The sequence below is a fragment of the Sturnus vulgaris genome, chromosome 23 (assembly GCF_052056855.1).
Source record: "Sturnus vulgaris isolate bStuVul1 chromosome 23, bStuVul1.hap1, whole genome shotgun sequence".
Classification (NCBI taxonomy): domain Eukaryota; kingdom Metazoa; phylum Chordata; class Aves; order Passeriformes; family Sturnidae; genus Sturnus; species Sturnus vulgaris.
In genome coordinates, this window is record NC_142265.1 from 5,201,500 (window position 1) to 5,225,197 (window position 23,698).

The 23,698-nt window shown below is 48.3% G+C and overlaps 2 protein-coding genes across 3 annotated transcripts in view; one reads left to right on the top strand and one right to left on the bottom strand.

The window, feature by feature from the left end:
• Positions 1-12,390, top strand: part of JAM3 (junctional adhesion molecule 3) — a 30,897-nt gene extending 18,507 nt beyond the window's left edge. Inside the window, exons 2-9 of the mRNA XM_014883596.2 lie at positions 4,690-4,755; positions 5,561-5,674; positions 6,509-6,661; positions 6,836-7,035; positions 7,306-7,405; positions 7,737-7,866; positions 9,166-9,220; positions 9,840-12,390. Coding sequence (XP_014739082.1) covers positions 4,690-4,755; positions 5,561-5,674; positions 6,509-6,661; positions 6,836-7,035; positions 7,306-7,405; positions 7,737-7,866; positions 9,166-9,220; positions 9,840-9,875 — 854 coding nt within the window. The 3' untranslated portion in view covers positions 9,876-12,390. The remainder of the gene's footprint in view (positions 1-4,689; positions 4,756-5,560; positions 5,675-6,508; positions 6,662-6,835; positions 7,036-7,305; positions 7,406-7,736; positions 7,867-9,165; positions 9,221-9,839) is intronic.
• Positions 12,391-13,304: 914 nt separating this feature from the next.
• Positions 13,305-23,698, bottom strand: part of NCAPD3 (non-SMC condensin II complex subunit D3) — a 31,852-nt gene continuing 21,458 nt past the window's right edge. The window contains exons 23-35 of one of the 2 annotated variants that reach the window (XM_088178013.1): positions 23,380-23,618; positions 21,515-21,594; positions 20,171-20,308; positions 19,719-19,852; positions 19,406-19,578; positions 18,870-18,980; positions 18,309-18,467; positions 17,458-17,597; positions 17,031-17,170; positions 16,866-16,943; positions 14,271-14,345; positions 14,110-14,170; positions 13,305-14,017 (exon numbers count right to left, since the gene is read on the bottom strand). In XM_088178013.1, the coding sequence (XP_088034139.1) occupies positions 13,909-14,017; positions 14,110-14,170; positions 14,271-14,345; positions 16,866-16,943; positions 17,031-17,170; positions 17,458-17,597; positions 18,309-18,467; positions 18,870-18,980; positions 19,406-19,578; positions 19,719-19,852; positions 20,171-20,308; positions 21,515-21,594; positions 23,380-23,618 (1,637 nt within the window). In that variant the 3' untranslated portion in view covers positions 13,305-13,908. The remainder of the gene's footprint in view (positions 14,018-14,109; positions 14,171-14,270; positions 14,346-16,865; positions 16,944-17,030; positions 17,171-17,457; positions 17,598-18,308; positions 18,468-18,869; positions 18,981-19,405; positions 19,579-19,718; positions 19,853-20,170; positions 20,309-21,514; positions 21,595-23,379; positions 23,619-23,698) is intronic. The other variant, XM_088178012.1, reaches the window with a different exon arrangement.

A 23,698-nucleotide genomic window follows, 5' to 3' on the forward strand; every position in this document is an offset into this window, starting at 1 on the left:
TGCACCACCTGGCACAAGTCTGAGTGTGGAATTGCAACGAGACGCGCTGGGAATAGAGAAGAGGGGGGATAGAGAGGCTGCAGCCCTGGGAGACAAAAGGATGGATATTTCCAGGCAGATGGTCAGATTTCCTGAAAGGGCTTATGGTGATTCCCTCAAAATAAGCTGAGGGCAGGAACGCAGCCTCCCCTCTCCTTGTCTCACCCAGTCCAGCTCTGCGTGGCTTCCTCTGCTCTTCCTCTGGAGGTTTCCCACACATTTCACAGTCAACTTCCTCCTGCTGCACACACACCCCTGGAGAGGCAGGGCCAGCCCTGGGGGCAGCCTGGGTGCCGTCCCCAGCTCCCCTGTGCTGCTCTGTGCCTGGGCTGTGCTGTCATTGTCACTGCTGCTCCTGGCAGCGAGGACGGATGGATGGATGGATGGATGGATGGATGGATGGATGGATGGATGATGGATGGATGGATGGATGGATGGATGGATGGATGGATGGATGGATGGATGGAGGCATGGAGGCATGGAGGCATGGATGGATGGATGGATGGATGGATGGATGGATGGATGGATGGATGGATGGATGGATGGATGGATGGATGCTCCAGGGGCACCTCCAGACAGGCAGCCCTGTGGGTGCTGACATGCTGAGGCTTCAGCTAACATGTTTTAACATCCCACAACACACACTCACTCCTGGTGCACCGAGTAACCACCCAGAAAGCAGAGGTGCTTAACAAGGCTTGTGGTTTATCACAGCATTCCCACATGGCTTAGGCACTCTTTGAATTGCAAATTGAGCAAGGGCTTAGTGATGATGGACACCTCGAGCAAGGCATATTTTTGTTGCTTTGGTGGGCAGGTGTTTAAATACAGCTGCGTGGTTTTGTACTGCCTGTGCCTGACAGTGCATTAACTAAAATTACTGTATCAGATAACTGCGAGCACAGCATCGAGCGAGGCTGCACACCAGGATGCTGCCAGCAACTTCTCCCAAACTCTCTCCTGGTCATCCTCTCACTTTCCCTATAACACAATACCTCACCTCCTCTTCAAATTTCTGCCTAGGGCTTTGAAACAGACATCAGGATGGAAGGAGATGGAAGGTCAGGCTTGGCTTTGAACCGTAGAAAGGAGATTTAAAGCACAGAGTCGCCTATAAAGCTGCTTTTTTTTCTTCAGTATAGCATTTTAAAATGATTCAGATACCATGAGTCACAGTAACAAGCATGGGCTGGATCCCTTTAGCTGAAAAAAAAAAAAATTTAAAAGTGCCATAAGAATATGCTATAGACTTCAGTGCCTTGTCCTGGATTCTATTTTGGAGAACTGATGACATTTGGGATTCAGCCATATGTCTGGCTGATTCTGCAGCACATACAGAGCTGGTAGGTATTCAGGGGGATAGAACATACAGATCTGGTTGGATTTGGGATTTTGCAGCCTATAGAGACCTGGAGGAACTGGGAGATGCAGCACATATGGATCTGGTGGGAATTGAGGGATGTGGAACATAAGGCTGTGGTGGGTGCCTGTGCTGTGGCACACATGCTGCTCTGGAGAGGGAATGCAAATCCAGCTGTTCTCCAAACCCTGGGTGCTGAGGCCTTTGAAGTGAGATTTGCATAACACAAACCCTTTGCTGCTTATTTGTGCTGGGCTGGAAGGAGCCTAAAGGAACACCTTTTAGAAGGTGGCTAAGCATTAATGATGATTTAACACAAAACATAACAAAGAGACAACCCTTGCCAAGGTTCTAGAAAGGCATTCCTCTCCTGCTGTACAGTCTGTATGGTCAGTTCAGGTTTTTGTTTTGCTTTGCTGTCACCTTCTTTTAATTTAGAACATGCTACTTGCAGTATTCTGCCACACAGAGAGGAATAAATCTGCCTCAGCAGTGATTTAAGCAGCCACATTGATCTCTGCCCACGGTCAATACACGTAATAATGTCAGAACCTCTCACACAGTCTCCAAGGACTCAGCTTCTGTCTGAAATTTGTTGTCATCCTGCTTTGTGCCTGAGGGATGGACCTGAATCTCCTGTGTTTAGTGGGTGAGAAAAAGCCTGCTGTGAGCAGTTTCTGAGAAATGAGATGGGGCTGGAGTCTGACAGAGTCCTGCTGTCCTGGAGTGAATATTTCTAGAGCCATAACTCCCTCAGAGCCACACAACTCTGTGGTTTTGCTGTCCCCACCTTCAGCTGAACTGATATTCTAACTACAGCAGATGTGGGACTGTTGCCATGACTATTTGATGGGACAGCATTTTTTCAGAAAAAAGACTTTGTGCAAGCAAAAATCTGTAACAAAACTAAAACTGGTCCGGGGCAGGAGGCCAGCCAGCATCCCTAGATCAGCTGAGTGCCCAGGCCTGGGCTCTCAGTTAAATTCTTGGTTCCAGAAGCAGCAGTCTCACGACAGAGGCAGTCAAACACTGGTTCACTGTTGCTGGAAACATGTCCGAAGATTTCAAAAAGATTTTCCCAAAATTCTGCCTTGTCTCCTGGGGATTAGCAGCTTCTGGGGGTTTGCTGGGGTCGGTGGAATCTGTTCATGCTCCTGAGGATCAGAGCCCCAGACAGAACAGCTGGAGGATGAAAGGACTTTTTACAAAAGCACGTAGTGGTAGGACAGGGGGAATGGATTCCAACTGGCAGAGAACAGGAATGGATTGGATTTTAGGACAAATTGTCCCCTGGGAGGGTGGGCAGGCCCTGGCACAGGGTGCCCAGATTTGCTGTGGCTGCCCCTGGATCCCTGGCAGTGCCCAAGGCCAGGCTGGAACAACCTGGGATAGTGGGAGGTGTCCCTGCCCATGGCAGGGGTGGGAACGGAGGATCTTGGAGGTCCCTTCCAACCCAAACCATTCCATGGTTCCATGATGAGGGGAGGGAAAGCATTGGCATTGTCTGGCACAATTCCCTGCTTTCAGGGGGTAGGTCTGGAAGCAGCAGCTCTTATGAAAATGGACTCTGCTTCCAAACAGACTTGCAGAAATTACTGCTTAGACCAGCTCCTGGCTGGAGAGAACCAAAGTTCAGAGCTCTGTCAGCTCAGTTCAATACTGGATTTCTCCCAAATGCTGCATGACTCCAGTGCTGCAGGGGGAAGGGTGGAAGAGTTCCTGCTAGGAGCAGTTTTGGCCGGGCCAGCTCTTAGTTAGCATCAGCTGGTGGCTTTTGTGTGAGAAACAATGATTTTGGACACAAAGGCAGCTTTCTAAACCTTGCCAAGCTCCAGCTCTCCCTTGTGGTCTTTGGGGTACCAGCACCGGGGCTCCCAGGAAAGTGTCAGCGTTTAACAAACAACGAGGGATAGGAACCAGCAGGGAACATTTCAGCATTGCTGGAAGGATTTGAGGTGTTGAAGGCCCTCCAGCTCTCAGTGGCAGTGACTTTGCAGCTCCTGGGTGTTTCTCAGGCTGCTGCCTTGCCACTCCACTGGAGGGATGTTGTCCCTGCACTGCCAATCCCTGCCCAGAAGCTTTCCCCTCTGAAAGCCAGCACAGGAATCTCCAGCTGCCTTTTCTGTTTTCTATCCATGTTTGTTATGGCTCCTAACCTTTAGCTACATCTCATGTCCCTGAGGCAGTGTTTTCCATCATTTTTAACCTGCTGTTTGATCAACGCCCAGCAAGCTCAGTGGGCATCTCCCTTAGATTTCCACAAACTTCTGGTGGGATTTGTCACAGCAAAGCTGCTCGTGTGGCCGTGGCAGGCCCCTGCAGCTGATTATTTTGTCACTGATTGTAGCATGGAACTTCCTCTTGTAAGGAGCAGCCTGGTTTGGCAACACCATGGTCTGCCTGAGAGAAGGAGAACCAGCACACCCAGTTCCAGAACATCCTCTGTCTGCTTCACTTTCCTCTTCCGGGCAACTCCCTGCTTGTTTCCCTCTCCCTCTGGAGAGTTGTTGGTGAATTGGGCATCCAGCAGAGTGTGAGCTGCTGTGGTGGAGTGCACAGCAGAAGGGACATGGGAGGCAGATTTCTCAAACTAAAGTAATATGCAAAAGAGGGAAGATGCCTGGATTAATTGGGAACACTTTGGTCCTCAGAGCAGGAAGGGAACAAGCAAGTTTGTGTTGTAAGGAGCCTCACAGCGTTGCATGGCTGAGCTTTCTCCCCACTGTGGGTCTGGCTGGGGCTCTACCCACAGAGCTGAACTCTTGTTTTCTCCTGAACCACAGTCCTCTTGTGATTTACTGCCTCACAATTGACATTACCACGCTTGCAGTACTTGCCAGTGTAATCAGCATTTGTTAGAGGCCAGGCCTGGCCCATTCCATCTCCCAGGAACTGACTGGGTCTCTGGAGCTTGGTCTGCTTCCTGTCTTCTCCTGACCATCAAGTTAATTTCCAAAATAAAACTTTCACTCCTGCATTAGCTCAGTTCCTTTCCCATCTAAATAAGCACAAGGCATAAGGAAGTGGCTCGTGCTGGCACTGCCTTTGTGCCATTATGTTAATCCTGCTCTTTAATTGCTACTTCTAACAATTATATTTTCCTGTATTTGCACCACAACTCCTAAATAAACTCAGTCCTGCTGGAACTGTGCTGGTAGCCAGGAAGAGGTTTTGTCTGGGGAAGTCAGTCCTCAGAGCTGGCCAGGATGATTTCTCAGCAGGCAGCCTGTTCCTAGCTGGGTGACTTATGAGCTGTGCTATTTCTTATTACCTTCTGTTTGTTTTTCCAGGCTGCAGACTCTTGGCTGTGGAGCTGACATCCAGCAACACCAATCCTGTGGTGCAGGAATTCCAAAGTGAGTGCTGCCTGTGCTGCATCAGGCCAAACAATGGAGGAAATTTTGGCTTATTGGTCACTGGTTCCTTAGGACTATGAGAGCCTGGGATTCAGAGAAGTGCCTAAGAATATGTCTGTATCTCCCTGTTTAAATATGTCTATATCTCCCTGTTTTAAATGGTTTAATGAGGTCCTCTGCAAGTCACTGGCATTGCAAAGTCTCTGCCTAAGTGCTTTTTTGAACTGGGTCCCAAAAGAAGGAAAAGCAGTTGCCTTGCAGTTAATACACAGAGAGAGAAATGGATATTTTTCTTTTGGCCCTCCTACAGAGGTGCCCTGGGAAGGCTCCTCTCAGCCCTGCTGGGTGCCTGGTTCTGCAGGGGAGATGAGATGCCAGTGCCAGCTGCAAAGGGGACAGGGTTTGCTGGGTTTATCCCCAGGAGTCACTGTCCCAGTCCATCCCAGGCACTGCCCAGGGAGATGCTGCATCCCTGGCTCATGGTGTGGCTCTGCTCAGCAGCAGGACAGGCCTGTGGCTCACCCTGACTAAAGGTTTTGTTTGCCATAAGCCCCAGCCTGCAGAGAACAGGGTGTTCATTCCTCTCCATAGCTGATATCTGTTGGACTATTATTTTTTCTGGCCAAAATCCATCTTCCAATAGCTCCTGGAACCCAGCAGCGTTTCTGTTTGTGAGGCAGATGAAAGAGAAGGCTCTGCTTTGTGGGCAGCATCTCCTAATAAAACACTGAGTGAGAGTGCTCAAAGCAGAGCAAAAACACAGCTGCTTCCTATTAATCTGGATTGCCTCCATTTCTCCTGCTAGGTGTTGAGCTGTCCTGCATCATTAAATCCACGGTGACGCCAGATCCCAGAATCGAGTGGAAGAAAATCCGAGATGGAGAAACCTCTTACGTGTTTTTTGGCAACAAAATGCAGGGTATGAAGATTCCTTGTTCTCAGATTTCCAAAACAGTTTTCCAAACAGGTTTCAGAAACAGTACAATGGGGAACCAACAAGCCTGCTAAAGGCAGGAGCTCTGGCTGTTTTCTTCTGGAACAGAGCTCAGCAGTTGAAGGGCAGCATGGAGAGGGAGCAGGATGTTTTTTCCTCCCTGCCTCATTATTGACAGGTCACAGTAGGGAGCCACAGGGAGCTGGAGTGAGATCCTGGCCAGGACATATTTTTTGGGTAAGAAAGGAATGATGCAGCTTCCCTTCTGTGGGTCCCAGCATGGTCACTGTGTGTCTGAGCACCCAGAACCAGGCACTGACCCCTCCTGTCTTTCCATAGAACATCTGAGGGCTCCACCTGCACCTCAGCAGGGATCTGTGTGTCCAGCTGCCAGTGCTCTCTGCTGAGGCAGCACAGGGATTTGCAGCATCCTGGGAACATTATAAGCAGCCTCTGTGGCTTGATAGACCTCCAGTGCCAGTAGGGCTTGACTCCATCTGGAATTACTCCAGCACTTCAGATGGGACCAAGAGCCACATCCAAATGAATCTTCCAAAGGAGGCAAAGCCTGAGGCTGTCTTGGAAGTTCGATTTTGCCACAGTTTTTGAGGTTTGGAGTGATGCTTTCCAGTTCATCTTCTTACATGGTTGGCAGCTTTGGTTTCCCTTGGGGCTTTCAAGCATTGAGGTTTTTTTGACTCTGGAAAAGAGTCTGAGATCAACCCCTTAATTTATACACCCCAAACGAGTCTGGTTTTTAGTCTTGAGTCATTAGTCTTGATTGCCATGCCTTTTTCCTCTCTCTTCCCTGTGTGTCAGGAGACTTTGTGACTCGGGCAGAGATTCTGAGCAGGACATCCCTGGTGATTAAGAACACCACGAGGATGGACACGGCCACCTACCGCTGCGAGGTGGCCGCGCCCTCGGACACCAAAACCATCGACGAGATCAACATCCAGCTCACAGTCCAAGGTACCCAAGCCACAACAGGAGCAGAAGGGGCTGTGGGGGATCTTCCAAACTGTGCCACTCTGGCAGGTTTAAAACCAGCTGGGAATAGTGGAACGTTTGGATTGGTTTTGCCTGAGAAAGGAGAGAATTCAGGAATGATTTGGTGGCACTCACCTGGTTTGTGTCTTCCTGCAGTGAAACCCATGACTCCCAGATGCTCTGTGCCTAAAGCTGTCCCTGTTGGCAAGTCAGCCTCTCTCCACTGCCACGAGAACGAGGGTTTCCCCAAGTCCACCTACAGCTGGTACCGCAACAGCGAGCCCCTGTCACCCGACAGCAAATCCAGCAAATCCCACAACTCCTCCTACACCCTGAACCCCGCCACAGGCACTCTGGTAATGCCCTGACACATCTGATCAACACTTGTTTGCCTAGACAGGTTATCTTTAAGGTTGCTTGTAAATTCAGAAAAAAACATTGTCTGGCTTTCAAGGAAGGAATAATTTGAAGAGGGTGAGGTGTGCCAGGTTCTGGGTGAGCTGGCAGAGGGAAGATTGATGGAAGAAGATCTTAGCAGAGATGCATTTTTATACACATTTTTTTACCCTCACAGTGCCTTGTTTCTCATGTCACATCCCTTTCCTTTGTCCCTTTTCCCTCCCCAGGTTTTCCATGCAGTTCACAAAGGTGACACAGGTCGTTACTCCTGCATAGCAACAAACGATGCTGGCTTTGCAAAGTGTGAGGAGCAGGAGATGGAAGTCTGTGAGTGGCTCTCTGTACAGTTTTCATCAGTGCTGGCTGATTTATCACCATAAATAGATTGCCATCACCATCAGGAATGAGGGGGGACATCCTGTAGTGTTCAGTCTCCTCTGCTTCCTCATAGCCCCAAAGATAAGGAGATAAAAATAATCTGAAAATGCAGGGAAACGTCAGATCGTGAACAGATTTAATCTTGAAGTCAGGGACTCACTAGTTCCCTATGAATTATTGCTTAAAATACTTGAGAGATGGCATTTTAGTGTGTGTGAAGCTGGAATGTTGCTGCTGCTGCCCTAAAGAAACCCTGGGTGCTGGTGTGTCTCTTTGCCAGATGACCTCAATATCGGTGGGATAATCGGGGGAGTCCTGGTGGTCCTTGCAGTCCTGGTGCTCATCACTCTTGGGATCTGCTGTGCCTACAGAAGGGGATACTTTGCAAATGGCAAAGAGAGTGGGGAAAGGTAAGCTGGGCTGCTTGGACAAGTCTCTGCACCCTCAGGTGGCGTGGAGGAGTCTGAAGGGTGCCAAAAATTAGTGGCTAAAAGGAATTTCAATGCCTGATTCCCCACTGAAGTCCCCAGGCCAAGCCAGTCCTCGAGGCATACAGGCTGCTGTAAAACCCTGCAGCATCCACGTTTATTTCATGGAACCATCACAGAATCCCAGAGCGAATTGGGACCTTAGAGATGTTCCAGCTCCAATCCCTGCCATGAACAGGGACATTTTTCACTAGACCAGGCTGCTCAGAGCTCCATCCAACCTGGCCATGGGCACTTCCAGGAATGGATGGCCATTTCCTAAGGGAGAATTGTGGTGTGGATGAGAGCTGTGCTCTGATATCCTCATCCTTTGCATGGGAAAGGGGGCCCAGCACAATTAAATGGCTGCAGGTGTTTGTCCAACAGCTCCTGTGCTGTTGGTATACCGAGGGCCATGGTTTAATGATCACAGCTCTCTGCACAGAGACATCAGGACATGCATAGGGAATGCATGCAGCAGAGCAGGCTCTCTACAGGAAGTCTCACTAGTTTTGAGGACCTAAATTTGGGATGAAAAACAGCCTTTCTGGAGCGCACATGAAAATGTTAAAAACAACAGCATTAGCATCAGAGACAAGCCTCGATGTCCTTACAGAGTCTGGGGAGGAGATAATGTATGCAAAGCCAAGATTCTCACCAGATAGATTTGTTCTGTGCTAAATGTTGCTTTTCAGCACAAGTCCTGTCTTGTTTTTTTCGCTGGTTTCATTTGTTTTTCAGAAAAAGCTCTAAATACCCCATTTAAATGCAGCTGAGGGCTGGCATACACTGGACTTGACAGTCGTGTATAAATCCTGAGTTCCTGTGGGATTGCAAACAAGTGGTGCTTCCTTATAACTAAGAAAAATGCTGAAGGCTTCTGGCAGTGAAGGATTAAAATGAACTTTATAATTGCCATAAGAAACAGAGCAGGAGACACAGAAAGGCAGTGACAGGCACCAGAGCAGGGCAGCCCAGGAAAGAATCAGTTTATCTCTTTGCAGAGTCTGAGGGAAACACACAGCAATCTTTTCACGCTGTGCAGAAGGGGAATTCAGACAAAATCCCAGTCATGGTGAATGATGGAATAACCACAGACCTCTCATTTGAGAAACAAACTGGGTTTCTCTCTGCTTGCTTCTCACTCAGCTCCTCCTCCTCATTTCCATCTTTCCCAGCACCTCCCCTCCAAAATCCTGCAGTCTTCCTGTCCCAGAAATGAGATTTTTGTCTTTCTTTCAGCTACAAGACTCCAGCAAAGCCTGATGGCGTTAACTATATCCGGACAGATGATGAGGTAACAACAAATGATTTGCATTTACCATCTCTGTCAGGAGAGGAAGAGGGTGGGCAGGGGACGAGGCACTTTTAGGGCACACAGACTTTGTGAGAGTGGGCTCCACTCCGAAGCAAGGCTGGGGAACAGAGGGAAAACAGAAGGGTGAAGGCTGAGTCATTTCCTTGGGAATGATGAACAGTTTAAGTTGCCTGAAGTGACTGATGCCAGGAGCTATCAGAGGCAGCTCTGCTCCGAGTTATCTCGTGGCCTGACCCCCTGAGGATGAGTTTCATTGGATTAAGTGGGCAGGACGTGATGCTTTTACAAGAGAATTTGTATTTTGGGATTTGAGTAGATCACTGAGCTTAAGACCAGAAGAAGCCTCTCCCATTAGCAGAGATACTGGTGAGGGAATGACAAAGTCCCCACCATGCCTTGGTGTGTGAGGAGGACGGGAGGAGGAGCACCTGGCCAGTGGAACTGGTGCCTCCCTCTCCTTCCCAGTGGGAAATGGGAGCTGCCTAGGCAGAATCCTCGTGGTTACACAGCTTGGATCTACCTTTTGGGGGCAGCAGGAGCAGAGAGCTGCCTGGAAAGCTGCTGGATCCTTCCTACATCCCAAACTGTTTCGTTGCAGGGTGACTTCAGACACAAGTCTTCATTTGTCATCTAAGACGCCAAAAGGAAATTGCAAACCAGCAAAAGCAAGTGTGAAAATACCTCCTCCAGGAACTCAAAGCAAGAGCAAAAGATTAATTAAGTGCGCTTGGAAGAGTTTGGAACACACAAGAACTCGATAGCTAGCTATCTGTATATCTTTTTTTTCTTTGCCAAAGTTTGAAGTAACTCCTCACTGCCCAACTCGCGTCTCCCCTGCCTCTGGAGATACCAACAGGATCACCCAAACCTGTCTTTGGACTAAGGAAAGGTTTTAATCCTTCCCGAGAGACTGGGCTGTGGAAGTTTGTGGAATTGCCTTCTCTTTGTGCTGCAGGGACACAGCCACAATGTGCAAACCAAGCAGGGGCACAGCATTAGGTAAATGTGTAGTAGATGTCACCAGTAATGTGTTACTAGCAGACAAAAAAAGGTGCTGATCCAGCAGTAGATGGACTTCAAAGAGTGAGATTTGGAGGATTTCCTCCCAGCAGCTCATTGCCCGGGCCTGGCTGGTGACTTTTCCACATCTGTGATTGTCTTGTGCTGGGCTCTGGCTGCTCAGGTGCACAGGGGGGTCTGTGCCCAGCCACCAGTGACAGTGACAGCGCCACTGATGCCCTCAGCCCTTCTGTAACCGTCCCCAAATGCTGTTATTTAACACGACCCCCCCAGGGCAGGGCACTGCCTCTGCTCCCTGCTTGGCAGGGCTCGCTGCACGCAGGTAACCCCTCCTTCTAATCTGCACAAAGCAGGCTTGGCTCCTGCGTCTTTCCCTGGGGAAAGAGGCTTAGAGGGGAGGCAGAGAACCAGTGCTAAGACATCCCTTTCAGGAAAATTAAAGCCAAATAATTTCCTGGGCTAAGATTGCCATAAAAGGTACTGAGAGATCCTCCAGCTTTTTTTACCTTCTCCGTTTATTTTGTAAAACCCCACCTTCTAAATTTTTTGCAAAGATCTATTTTGATTACTTCAGAAAAGGTAACATTTCTATTTAAAAGTGTAAATACGTGATGCCAGCGGTGTTTGAGTAACGGAGCTATTTTTTTACTGTTGAAGCTACAAGAGAGGAGCTCACACGTTGCTAGAGTGTGGCACTGTCAGAGCATATCAGTATTAGTGCAAAGTGTAACAAAAAGCTGCAGGTGGAACAGCATCTCTTTCCTCTTCAGCCAGCTTCAGCCATTTCCTTGTCACAAGAGGTCTTACCAGGCACAGAATAGAGTCACTCAGGGATAGTTTTTGTAAATTTATGGCAGGAGCTATCAACTTTTTTTATATGAAAAAAAAAAGAAACAACCAACTTTTCTTGCCGCTGACCAACACTTTGTTTTTGTCGTTGCAAGAAATATCCAGGGATGGCTTTTGGACTCAGTTCCGAAGAGGTGACAGAGTGACTTCAGTGTTTGCTGCCCCTCTGCAAGTTCCCTAAAGCACTAACACAGTGTGACAGCTACAGCAGCTTGGCAGGTTTAAACCACATGGCCAAGGCCACTGTTTCTGGGGTTGGGAAAGCAAAAGCTCAACACAAAAGCACTTTTATAGTGTCAGCTGAAATTTTTCTCTAGATGGTAAAGGAAAAAGGAAGGAAAGGAAAAAAAAAAAAAAAAAGCAAAACCAACCAAATTGGTTCTCTTGGCTTTAGAGAGAATGATGGGGAACACGTGTTTCCCAAAATACCCGTGTTGGTAGTGTTGAACAGCATTGGGTGAGACCAGGCTGCAAGATGTGGATGCAACACTAGGACTGTGCTGTGGTTTAGGAAGTTTTTTTAATGTAGCAGAATTTAGTGTTCTTGTATTTCCAATATAAATTGAGTTGTCTTAACTTTTCCTGTATACAGTATTTTGGATACTTGATGATTTGGACTGTCGGTGTTATTTTTTTCGTGTTCTGCTTTACTCTGCTTTGTTTCCTAGAGCCCTCGCTGGACATGCCATTGCTGCATTTGTTTTGCCCGAACAAAGCATTGCCACTTGTCCCTTTGCCAGGGGAAGCAAAGACAAGCGTGGGGCAGCCCTGCCCAGGTGTTCTGTGTGTAACTCACACCTCACCACTGCTGTTCTGCAGCTTCTCTCTGCTTTCCTTCTTAATGCCAGCTCTTCATCCAAGCCTCCCAGTGCTGACTGCTGCCTCTAATCGTTCTGACATTCCTTTGCACCCTCTGGGCATCCACTGCTCCTCCCCGGTGCTGCTTTCAGGGTTCCTGCAGTAAAGCAGAGAGGAAAGGGTGGAAGCAGTGGAGCTCTGGGCACTCTGGGAGCACAGGGTGCAGTCCCACCAAAGGCAGCCTTCGTGTGACAAACCAGCAGAGCTAAGAATCCAAACTTCATGGGATTTTTTTTTTTTCAGTTCTAAAATGCACAGTGGCATCTCTAACGAGAGAAAGGGGAGATGATTCCCCCCACCCAGCTCATGAGAGCTGAGGGATGGAGTTCATTGTATCATTGTGAATAATATTCAGGTTTGTACTAATGTATTACGTTTAACTTTGCCAAGAATGTTTTACATAAATACCAAGCTATAAAGCATTCTTGTAGGGGTTTTTGTTTGGGCTTGGTGGTGGTTTTCAAACAGCCAAGTCATGGGAAGCCCCTGTTTTCAATTCAGTGAAATAAGGGAAAGTCTCTCCTGTCAGGGCACTCACAGTGGATGGAGGTGACAGAAAGGGCTGTTTTATCAGTTTATTCTTGGACATTTGTTCCTGGTTCTTCTCTAGAAAAGACAGGGTAAAACTCACAGGGCTCATCTCAGATACTGCTCAAGGACAAACAAGGAAATAAACTATCCCATTCAGAGTGGTTAAATAATATTTTAAGGGAGGAGAGAAGGTACAAAAATAAATGGTTTGGCCATAGCTGACCATTGCTTAAGCCATAGCCATTCCATACATCTGTTTTCTGACTTTGATTTTGGGAATAAAGTTTAACCTCACTTGAAGGGTTCTCTGATCTTCAAAAGAGAGTAGGGAAAGTGGAGGCAAATGATGGATTCCAGTGCAGGAGACAAGTGCCTCTGTTTCCACTCCTGCTCCATGCCTGGGGCTCGTGTCTGAGTTAGACAAACCAGCAGGAATAAAACAGATCCCAGCTTCTGGTTTCAATGAAATCTAGGCCATGAGCTCTGTGATAAAAGTTAACAACAGAAAAACTTCAGTGAGGTGCATGTGGCCATCAGGGAGACTCAGGAAGGGTCAGATTTACCCAGAATATTTATGATAAACAAAGTACCTGCCCAGAGCACTTACCCTCCTTGTCTGAGTCATTCATACCCTGCTTGCAGTCAAGTCAGAGTCTCTATTTAAAAGCTGCTGGGCCCAACATTAATTGAACTGAGGGCCCAAGATACCAGTGATGTGCTAGAAAAGACTGAGAGGCTGTAGAAATCTACAGGGAAAAAAAAAATCATTTCTCTGTCAGCTCAAGAAAAGGGGAGACGCCGTGGGTGGAATTAATTCTGCAACCATTTATTTTCATCAAATGCTAATAGTTGGAAATAACACAGTTCAAGAATGGAAGTATTCCATATAAAAAGAACATTAAGGCTGTTCATACACACAGGAGTTTGCACAACAAATAAGAGGTGATGTAGCGTGCAATTACCAGATTTAGGGGTGTGGCAGTGACAAGCTGTTTTACCTTCGTTCAAATTAAAGCAACTCTATTATACAACCAAGAGGGACAATGAGGGATTGGGTGAGTAAACCCAGCCACTCACTGCCCTGCAAGCTGTGATAAATGCATTTATTGCCAAGATTGTGGCAACGTTATGCCCTCACTTTTCCAAATGGACAAATTACACATCCTGAGAGTGAAAAGCCACCCTCCCTTTTATAGTGCAGCTCTGAGCCCTCCAGTGAGCTCTGTGAAGCACAGCACTTGTCACCCATCCGTGGGCTAATGCAGGCTTTGCCCATCTCCAGAACCACTCTGAGGAAGAAACAGCTCAGAAGAGAAAAGGAGGGATGTGCATCCACACCGTGTGCAATTGCAGAGGGCAGGGGCAGCTGCAGGCAGCCTGGTGGTTCTGTGCAGCTCCCCAGGGCAGGCTCACTTGTCTGGTTTCAGGGGAGTTTTGTGCCTTGCCCGTCGCTGTGACAGTCGCTGGCTGCTCCTCCTGGCTGGGGACTCCACATTCCACTCCCGAGGCGGGGGTGGGCTGCAGAAGGAAGGAGAACAACCCTGCATTTCCAAGCCCTTGGCCAGCCTTTCCCCCTGGCAGTGGCTGTTCCAGACCCCTGCTGAACTTACAGTATCTCTGGCAGTGTCAGACAGATGATATCCCTTGGATTATCGTCAGCATCTTTCTCCACTGCAAACAATATTTTCATATTTTACAAAATGCCATCAGTTTGGGGTTGTTTTTTTTTCCCTTTCCCTCCCCTCAAGTAGGAATCACAGAGATGACTTGCCTGGAGCTGAGCTGGGTGTGTGTCTCGAGCCAATGCAGCTGACCCCAGCACCAAAAGTCAAGTCAGTAATGGTCTCTGGAAATAAAAAAACCCACATATTAGCAGCCTGTGACACAGCCAGAGGGGCAAGGCATGCTGCTGTGCAATACTCAAGTGTCACAGAATAAGTAATTCCAGTAATTGCAAACACACATATCTATCTCTATCTCTTCTTCCCAGACCTCAGTGTCTCCCATCCAGCCTCAAACCCCTGTGCTGAGTCTCATGAGCCACATCCCCTCTGAATTCCAGCCCCACAGCCTCTCTGGCCAGAGGAAATCAGTGTCCCTGTCCTGCCTGGCGGGGACAGCCACCCTTCCACTGAAGCTCTGCATCTCTCCCAGCAACACGTTCCATCCACACCAGTTGCTCTGCTTACTCCAGGCAGAATTTGGGGCCCCTGAAAACTGCCAAAGGCCCTGAAGAGCTGCTCTGTGAGGAGCTGCCTGCAGCCAGACAAGAGGAATCACTTGACAGGGGAGCTAGGTAGAATTTAGCTTGCCTGAATAGGCCCTGGTTGTCAGCTGTCTCTTTCCTGTCATTTATCTCAGGAGAGATGTCACAATATTCAGATTTTACTTAACTCAGTGCTCTGTTTTATGCTCATGTTTCCCAGAACCTTTCACAAGGAATTAAGGTAGGGAGTGCTTTATAGGGCAGGAGTTGGAAACTCAGCTAAAAGGACTTCTCTTCACAGCTGAACTGGGTTTGCTCTTTAACTTCTGCCCTGTCCTGGAAAGGAATCACTGAAGCTTAGAGCAGAAATCACACTTGATCCATCTGCCTTAGCTCTGCTCTGCATCTCTCAGGACTGACCTGTGCCAGTGACGCTGGGCAGTGTGTGCTGAACAAGTTACCTTGGTAAGGAGACATTTATGGGCAAGGAAGGGACAGAAATGGTAAAGATGAAATGGAAAATAAATAGGAAAATAATGGGGGGAAAATGGGGAAGAAGGGCTTCCCATACAGTCTGGGAAGGAGATATCTCCACAACGTGTTTAGGTACAATCCCCACTCACCAGATCCACTGAAGCTGTTCCCACAGCACCAAGCAGGAGCTGAGGAGCCCCAAAGACAGAAGGGAAGAGAGAACACAGGCAGAACAGCTGAACAAGGCAGGAACAGGGGACAGCTGCTCCCAACTTCTCAAGTACAAACCTGTTTACAAAGAATTGCATCTCCAATAGTCTCAGAGTGATATACCAGAGGAATAAAATGTTTTATTCTGGTTGTCTATCAGCCTGTGCCACCATACAGATGGCTCAACACACGCTGACTGAAGTGATGATCCTGCTCTGTACAGTTTGTCTCTCTGCTGAAGGACACATGCTGCCTCGAAGCAAAGCAGGAATTCAGCTCTAGTACCACTGCAGATTAACATTTTCCCTCCTTTTTCACCATATGGTGCTTCAAGAGCAACAGCAGTGCAAGTTTCCAAGAGAGCACAGTGCTCAAAGAATCCTGCTCTCTAAAAGCACTTCTTGCACGAAACCCCACATTTTTTTCTTGTTGCTCAGGCAGGGAGAAACATTGAGGCAGACAAGTGCAGCCCAGCACATGGGGAAGGGCAGCATCATTTTTTCCAGTGGCTGCACACCAGTGCCTGCTCAGGGCTGTCAGGGATTTGCAGAGTGTGGCTCTCCCTGAGCGGGGCAGGGCTGTGAGGGGCACTCTCAGCTCTCTGGGGATAACTTCCCTTCCCAAAGCAGCCCCCAAACCCAAGGAGAGCTGAGCTGCCACACACTCACACCTGGAGCTCTCTCTGGCAATTCTCTGCACCTCACCCCTCACAGCACAACAGAGATGATCCAAAGGAGTTCAGCAGCAAATGGATGGAAAGGAAAGGGATCTCCTGCTGGAACTCAGCTCCATTTGGGTTTTTCTGTAGCTGCCTGTCGTGCCTGCAGGGCTGTCAGAGAGCATTCCAACAGAACCTGCCCCTGGAAGGCTCAGCTGGACACGAGCACAGACACTCCCAGTTTGTGTACTGGAAGTTCCTCCCTGTGCATTTCCACTTTCACTTCCACAGCAGTAACCAAACCACATCATTCCTTCTCCAGAGCTGAGTTCAGTTCTTTCTGGGTGTGGAACACACACACTCAGTGACTGTGCAGGTTGTTAATCCCTCTGAGCAGATCCCTGTGCTGTCCTGCAGCTGTCACAGCCCTGTGCCTGCTCCAGGAGCAGCTTGTAGCTCACCCCAGACCCTGTTTGGACAACTCAGAGCAGGAAGGATCTGACTTTGAGGCTTTCCCTGTGCAGCAGGATGCTCCAGGTCAGTCTAACATTGCTCAGCTGTGCTTCCAGAGCCAAGGAAGTGCTCAGCCTTGCACCTCTGGGCAGGGCAAGCTGGTAAGGAACCACAACAACCTTCCTCTTGAGCACCCCGGGACACTCAGCATCCCAAAATAAACTCCCTCCTGCACTGACCCTGTGAGATGCAGATGGAGACACTGGACTGTGCTTTCCCATGCACAGCCTTGGTTTCAGGAGGGCTCTTCTCTACTCCAAGCACTTAGATAAACAAAGAATCCACAGCTCTCAGCTCCTACTCACGCTCTGGGGTGCTGACTGCTCGCCCTGCCACAGCCACGTTTTCTCCACTGGACTGTCGGTTCAGGCTTTGGAAGGACACTGCAAACAACAAGGGAAGAATTAAGATTTGAAACACACTGCAGACCCTTTCTGAACTGTGTCAAGCAGAGGCAGAGCAGTTCCCACCTTGCTGGCTGCCAGCCGTGCCCTGTGCCTCACAGGAAGCTGATAAAGTGCCCCCCATACTCTTGCTGCCCCGCTTGCTCATGTCTTCCAACGCCTTCTTGGCAGAGTTCAGGATGGCCAGCGTGGTCAGGGATGCTGCCCTAGGGCCAGAAACAGGACAGGAACTGGGATTTCCCTCTAAAAGCCCTGATGAGATGCACGAGGGAAGATCTGTCCCCTCCCAATCCCTCATCGTCCCAAACACCAAATAATAAGATTAAGCTGCAACGCCCGTGACTTTCAAACCACTCTCAAAAGAATGGATCAGCAAAGAAATATAAAAAAATAAATACATAACAAAAAAAACCCCCAAACAAGTAACAAAGAGGAGCCCATACCATAATTAAAATAATCTATAAAATACCAGGTAACAAAGAGAATCCCATACCTGCGAGGCACTACTGGCTGCTTCAGAGCATCAGAATAAGAAGGGCCAGAAGGGCCAGAGGGAGTGATGGGCCCAGGTGTGGACTGAACATTATCGTTCTGGCCACCAGGAGTTGCAGCTCTCTCCAGAGATGGAGATTGCTGTGGAAAACAGGATAAAAGGTCATGTCTGACAATGGATACAAGAGGAAAAAACCCTGCAAGGCGCTTGGACCTGAGTGTTTAAGAACTGCCCTTTGTGTGATGGATGTAAAGGGTGCTGGGGAGAAACAATTTATTGGCCAGAATTTTACCAAGAAGTGAACAGGGACACAAACGTCCTAGTTTAGAGGTCTATATATAAGTGCTCCTCTAAAGTCTGAACAGAAATGAACTTCCAGGCTAGAAGTCATCTCATCTTAAGGTAGGGATCTAAAATAGTTCAGGACAATTGACTCAGTCCCATATTTATTTCTTTACACTGAATTTAAAAAAGTATCTGCATGACTAGGACAGGTTTGAATCTCCACTTTGTAGACCCCTACAAAGACAGAGTGAACTCTTTTCTTTGTTACCAGTTTATCATTCTGGGAACAGAGAAAAGACAACATTTAAGCCCAGCCAGTGCCAAATTAGACTTGGTTTTTCCTTTAAATTGAATTCTTTCTCCATTAATCATTTGCTGCTCCTCTTGGCTTTGTTTGTTGATGTTCTAAACCTATTAAAGGACTCTGAAAGCTTCTGTCAGGAAGCACAAAGAGGTGGGAAAACCCCACATAAAACCATCCTGCTCCAAGTGCTGGGACAGGGTCCCCGGGCAGTGCCTGGGCATTGTGAGCACAGGGAGACGTGCACAGAGTTAATGGCACCAACCACCTCTCCGTGGGCTGCTGGGAGCTGCTCCTGCTCGGACTCCTTCTCTCTGGCCAGCTGCTCTTCATATTTCCTCATGTCATACTCCAGCTCGGCTGCCAGCTGCTTGTCTGCAGCAAAGACGTCTTTGATTTCGTTTCGGTAATCTTGCATCATTTCCTGCAGCAACGAGCAATGTTTGGAGCCTTTCAGAAATCTCTCCCCCCCGGCTACTGATTCACGTCCCCATTCAGATCACAGCTGCTTGGGAGCAAAAGGAAACAGCAGTTGGTGGAGCAGAGGTGTTTTTAACAGACTGAGGAGTTTCGACTCCGATTTGTTCTTCAGAACATGGAAAAGCTTTCCAGCGTTTGAGCTTTCTTCCTGCCCACGTTCCACACCGAGAGCCTCATCTCCCATCCCTCCACCTCCCACGGTATTTAACACAGTGGCAGTGTCACAACATCCAGTCTACTGAATGCTTCCCTCCCAGGAAGGCTCTGGGTGCTGGCAGTGGTTGCACACACAGCACATTAACTCCAGAGAGGATCAAAACAGCAGCAAGAAAACACTTCCCCTTACCCGCAGGCAGTTCATCAGGTCCTTGAGAGCTGGGAGCCTCTTCTGCTCCATCATGGACTTGAGTGATGAGATTATTGGGATGATGTGCTCGATGAAATACTTCTTCTGAACCTTTTTGTGAACAAGGCATGAACAGTTATGTGAGGCAATGAAGGAGAAGCCCAAGTGAGAGGAGTTCTCCCTCCACAGCCAGGGAATCACTGTAATTAAGGCTGCTCTTACACCACACACAAGCACAGAGGCTTTTAACCTAAGTGGAGCATTTTCAGATGCATCACTAAGTCACTCAGTTCTCACAGTGAAGGCAAATTGCCCAGAGGTGCAGGAAAATCATTGTTCCACTCAAATGCTTCACCACCGAGAGGGGTGGGGAACAAATCCAGCTCAGCACAGCTCCCCTGGCTCCTGGGGAAATGCACTTCTGATCCCTCCAGCTCCAGAACAAGCATCCCTCACAAATTCTGCCTTCCTATTTTGCTTTTACAAGACACAGAGCTGCCCAACCCTCTACCCACAGCAGACCAAGTGCCCCTCACCTGCGAGATCAAGTTTTTCATGGACATCTCATTTTCATCAGGCTGAATGTCGTCCTCTGGTTTGGATCTCATACCTGAGAGCTTGATTTCTTTGCAGCTCAGGACTGCAAATGCATCTGAGAGCAGCTCGCTGCCTTCCAGGTCCAAAGGAAGGATCTCATCCACAAAGCAAGCTAGAATACACAGGCAAGAAATAATTTGTTTTTCCAGAAGTAGCAGCGATGGGGAAGCCAGGAAGAGAAAACACCTGAATCAGGAGCTTTTATACAGACAGAGTTTTTTGTTTGCCAGATTTTTAAAGGCAGACCCTTACCTAGGATGTTGTGGCTGATCCTGGTGGTGATGTTGAACTTCTGCTGATTTGTGAAATGGTCCAGCAGGAAGGTGTAGATCCTCATCCTCTTCTCCTTGTTATCCTTCCCCTTCAGAGAGAAGAGCTGCTTCGCCCTGTGGCAGAGCAGGACATTTTACAGAGGCCCAAATCACATTATGCAGCTCCCAGGAATAATGAGACCTTCAATCAGCCAGGGGTATCTGCATGTCACTTTTAAGACCCATAAACCTGTTAGGACAGCACACAGTCCTGCAAATTACACACAGCAGTGTCACAGGGAAGGCAGGACACAACTCAGCACTGCTTCCCCCCTTTTCACTCTGTTGCATGGATAATTATCAAGTGACACAAATGCTGTGCTGTTACTGAGAGCTGCATGGCCAGACAGCCCATAATTTAGCAAAAATGAGACAGGAATGTGCTCAGCTGACCTGAGGCTCTGGGGGAACCTGTTGTACGTGTGATGTTTCTCGTAGCTGTTGAAATAGAAGATGCACTCGATGAAGTGCTGGGAGAACATTGCAGGGTTCCTCTTCAGCAAGACATGCACCACGCAGTACTCTGCAAACCTGGGGAGGAGGAGAAGAAAGAATTTAGCACTGCATAATCTCCAAAAGCCACCCCTGAAGCTTGGAGGGCTCTCAAGGCAGGAGGATGGTTTCCCTCTGCCAAGTCTCCCTCAGTACCACATTTAATTTTTGCCCAGCTCACTGACTTCCATCCATTTCTCAGGGGAGCAGACATTTCCAGCTCCACAGCACTACTTATTTTTATGGTCATTAGAGCAAACTGAGTCAGAAATGAATCTGAACTTGAATCCAGGCACAGCATTTTAATTATTTAAATAAGCAGAGCTCCACAGTGGCTGAGACACAGCACTCAGCAACAAGTTAATCACCAAAGGTCCTGCAAGAGCTGCAAGGCAACCCCAGGATTGAAGAACGTGGTTTTGGCTGGATGCAGTCTCTAAATGCAGATGCAAAGGAAAAGGCTCCCAAAGAAATGGGAGGAACACGATGCTGCAATGTCACCATCTACTGGAAAGACATTTTTAGATATTAGAAACACACTGAAGAAAAAAAGGAAATGTGAATGGTAATTTGACAAAAGGTTGATGGTTCTGGAAATATCCATCTCAGATTGACTGTTCCAGGCAGAAACAAGCAGCAAGGTGTCCAACCCTCCTTTGTATCCTGAATTTCTACATGACCTCTCAACCTGGGAGAAACCTGCCCCACTCATTTCTCACATAACAGAGCAGCTGGAGACCTTGAAACCTCCAAAAACTTCATGAACATGCACTTAAAATGAGAGTGTGTAATTCCTCTGACACATCATTTGACAGGTCATTCCTCTGATAATTACAAGATGTGGTAGCAGGCTGAAAAGGCATGGCATGCAATATAAGAAAAAGGAAACTCCAACAAAATATTTAATCCTAGACCTAAAACAAACCCAGCACTTGAGACAGAGCCTGTCAGAAAACCACGAGGAGGATTTCATAAGGGTCTGTCTCAAAATTCCTTTTTTTTTCTGGATAATTGAGGCAGAGCTGCACGTTTTGAGGACAGTCAGGACAGACTTTGGGATTTTGAAATGACCTGAGAGAGGTTCATCACCTCTTTGCCACCACTGCAGACCCTAAAGGAAGTACAGAGGTTAGTGGGATAATCTGCTTTATCACTGGAATTTCTCTTCACAGAAATGTGAAGGTGCTAAGACTGAGACAGGTTTTGAGACATCTCTGACCTTCATTTCACAGCTGAGGTTTTTACCTGGCAATATCTGGCTCTGGATCCACCAAGACACTGACAAACCGAAAGAAGAGACAGCCCTTCCATTTCACATATTCCTCCTGTGAAATCAGCAGAAATCAACAACTCGAACCAGGAAAACTTAGTGTGAACCTCCAAATTGCAGTCAGGTAAACAAACAAGCTGTAATCCTCAGCCAGAGGCACATCAAATAAACCCCAAAACAAACCCAAATATTTTGAGGGATGCTCAAAGCAGCATAAATGCCACAGCAGCACATCAAGTTTTTACCCCAGGTACGAATAATAACGTAGAAAAATGAAAAATCTGCTCTCCTGCCCCATGGCAGATGTGCTCTTCAACACTGTTTTCAGAGCCAAGTGCACTCCAAACCTGCCCTCATGTGAACACTGGGGGGATAAACATCTTGAGCCTCTCAACATTCACACCTTCAGAATGATCAGCAGAAACAGCAGGAGAAAAAAAGGTGTTGTGGTGCTTGTTACAGCCATTGATAGAGCAGTGAAAGGAGAGGAAGTTCAAAGAAACCAAGATGAGAAAAGGGGCAACCATTGACTAAAAATAACCTCATTATCCAACTGAGGTGCTGTTGATGTGCCTGCAGAAAAGGCAGTAACTAAACACAGATTTAAACACCCTTCACTTAGCATTAATTACGGCTCTGGGAGGAGGAAAGTGGCTGGAAAACCTCACCCTGCCATCCCAGCCCTGGAGCTGCCTCTTCTGGTGTTGGACCCCACAGCCCTGCTAGGACACTCTCCTGTTTCAGTTTGCTGTTTCCAAGCATCCTGTTGGAGCACCAGGACCCACACTGCCCCAAGGATTTGTGAGCAGAGTCTCTCCTCCACCCTTCCCATCTGGGACACAGCCACCATCACCCCCAGCACCTGCACAGGGATTGTCACATCTGCCCCTGTCCACCCAGGAATCAGCCAGAGCTCACTGCCAGCAGTGATGGTAACTGCACCAAAGGGAAAAGTGCCCAAGAACTGTCACTGGGTTCCTGTTCTGTTTGTTGTTAATTCCATAGTTGTTGCTTTGTTTTGCCTTGTTATATATATTAGTAAAGAACTGTTATTCCTATCCCCGTATTTTTGTGTCTTGGGGTGACTTTATGATGCTTTTATCCCCAGTTGTCTGTTCTGTTGGTGTTGAATATTGAGTTCTGAATCTTTAAGGCTGGTTCTAGGAGTGAAGGGGGAGAGCAGAGGTGCAGAGTTTGTTATCAGAGACTGCCCTTGCTCCCCTGCATCCCTCACACACCCTGTGCTGTCTGCAGTGCTCAGCAGCACAGAGTTCTCCTTTGCTCTTGGTTAGTTTCTGGCTAGCTGAGGCAAAGTTCCCTGGACTGTGGGTTTTTTTCTTCCATTTTTCTTGGAATTGTTCAAACCTGCTCTGGACTGCAAACCCAGAGGAGCACCAGGAGCTCACACCTGTGGCTCACCTGAGCTGTGACATTTCCCAGCACCAGAGGGACTGAGAACAGACTGAGTGAGCCAGGCTGCACCCCACGATAGGGACGTTCTGAATTTGTCATCTCTTCAGAGCAGAGGGAGGTTTTGGTGTTTAGTATTGTTCATTTTTGTACTGGGGAGTGCTTTGCCTGTTAAATAAAGAGTTTTTTCCCACTTCTCTCCAAGGAAATATTTTCCCCGAACCAGCTGCGGGAGGGACTGCTTGAATGCGTTTCCTAGAAGAACCCCATTCAAAAACTTCCTCCCAAATCTGCCCTGACAACCCCTTAATTTCAAAACCACCCTAATTCATCAGGAGGCATCCCCACGCTCCAACACAAAGCCAAACCGACGCTTTTCCCTGCCACAAACTCAACAAAAACCACGGCACGGATTTGCGGGCGGCATCACCTGCAGGAGGTTGGTGAGCATGACCAGGGTCTGCTTGCGGATGAAGGGGTGCGGGTCGCGCAGGCACAGCGACAGGTTGGGCACGTAGGGCTCGCCCAGCGCGGTGTAGCGCACGCACAGGTCCCGCAGCACGATCACGGCGTTGTTGCGCAGGGGCACGGCCGGGGACTCCTCCATCTCCCGCACCACGGCGGCGATGCAGCGCCGCGCCAGCTCCTCGTGCTGCAGGCACAGCTTCCCTGCGGAGACAGCGCCCCGAGCTGCCAGCTCTGGTGGCTTTGCACTCCTGTGCTGCCGTGGGGTGTAGCTCTAAGGGCTG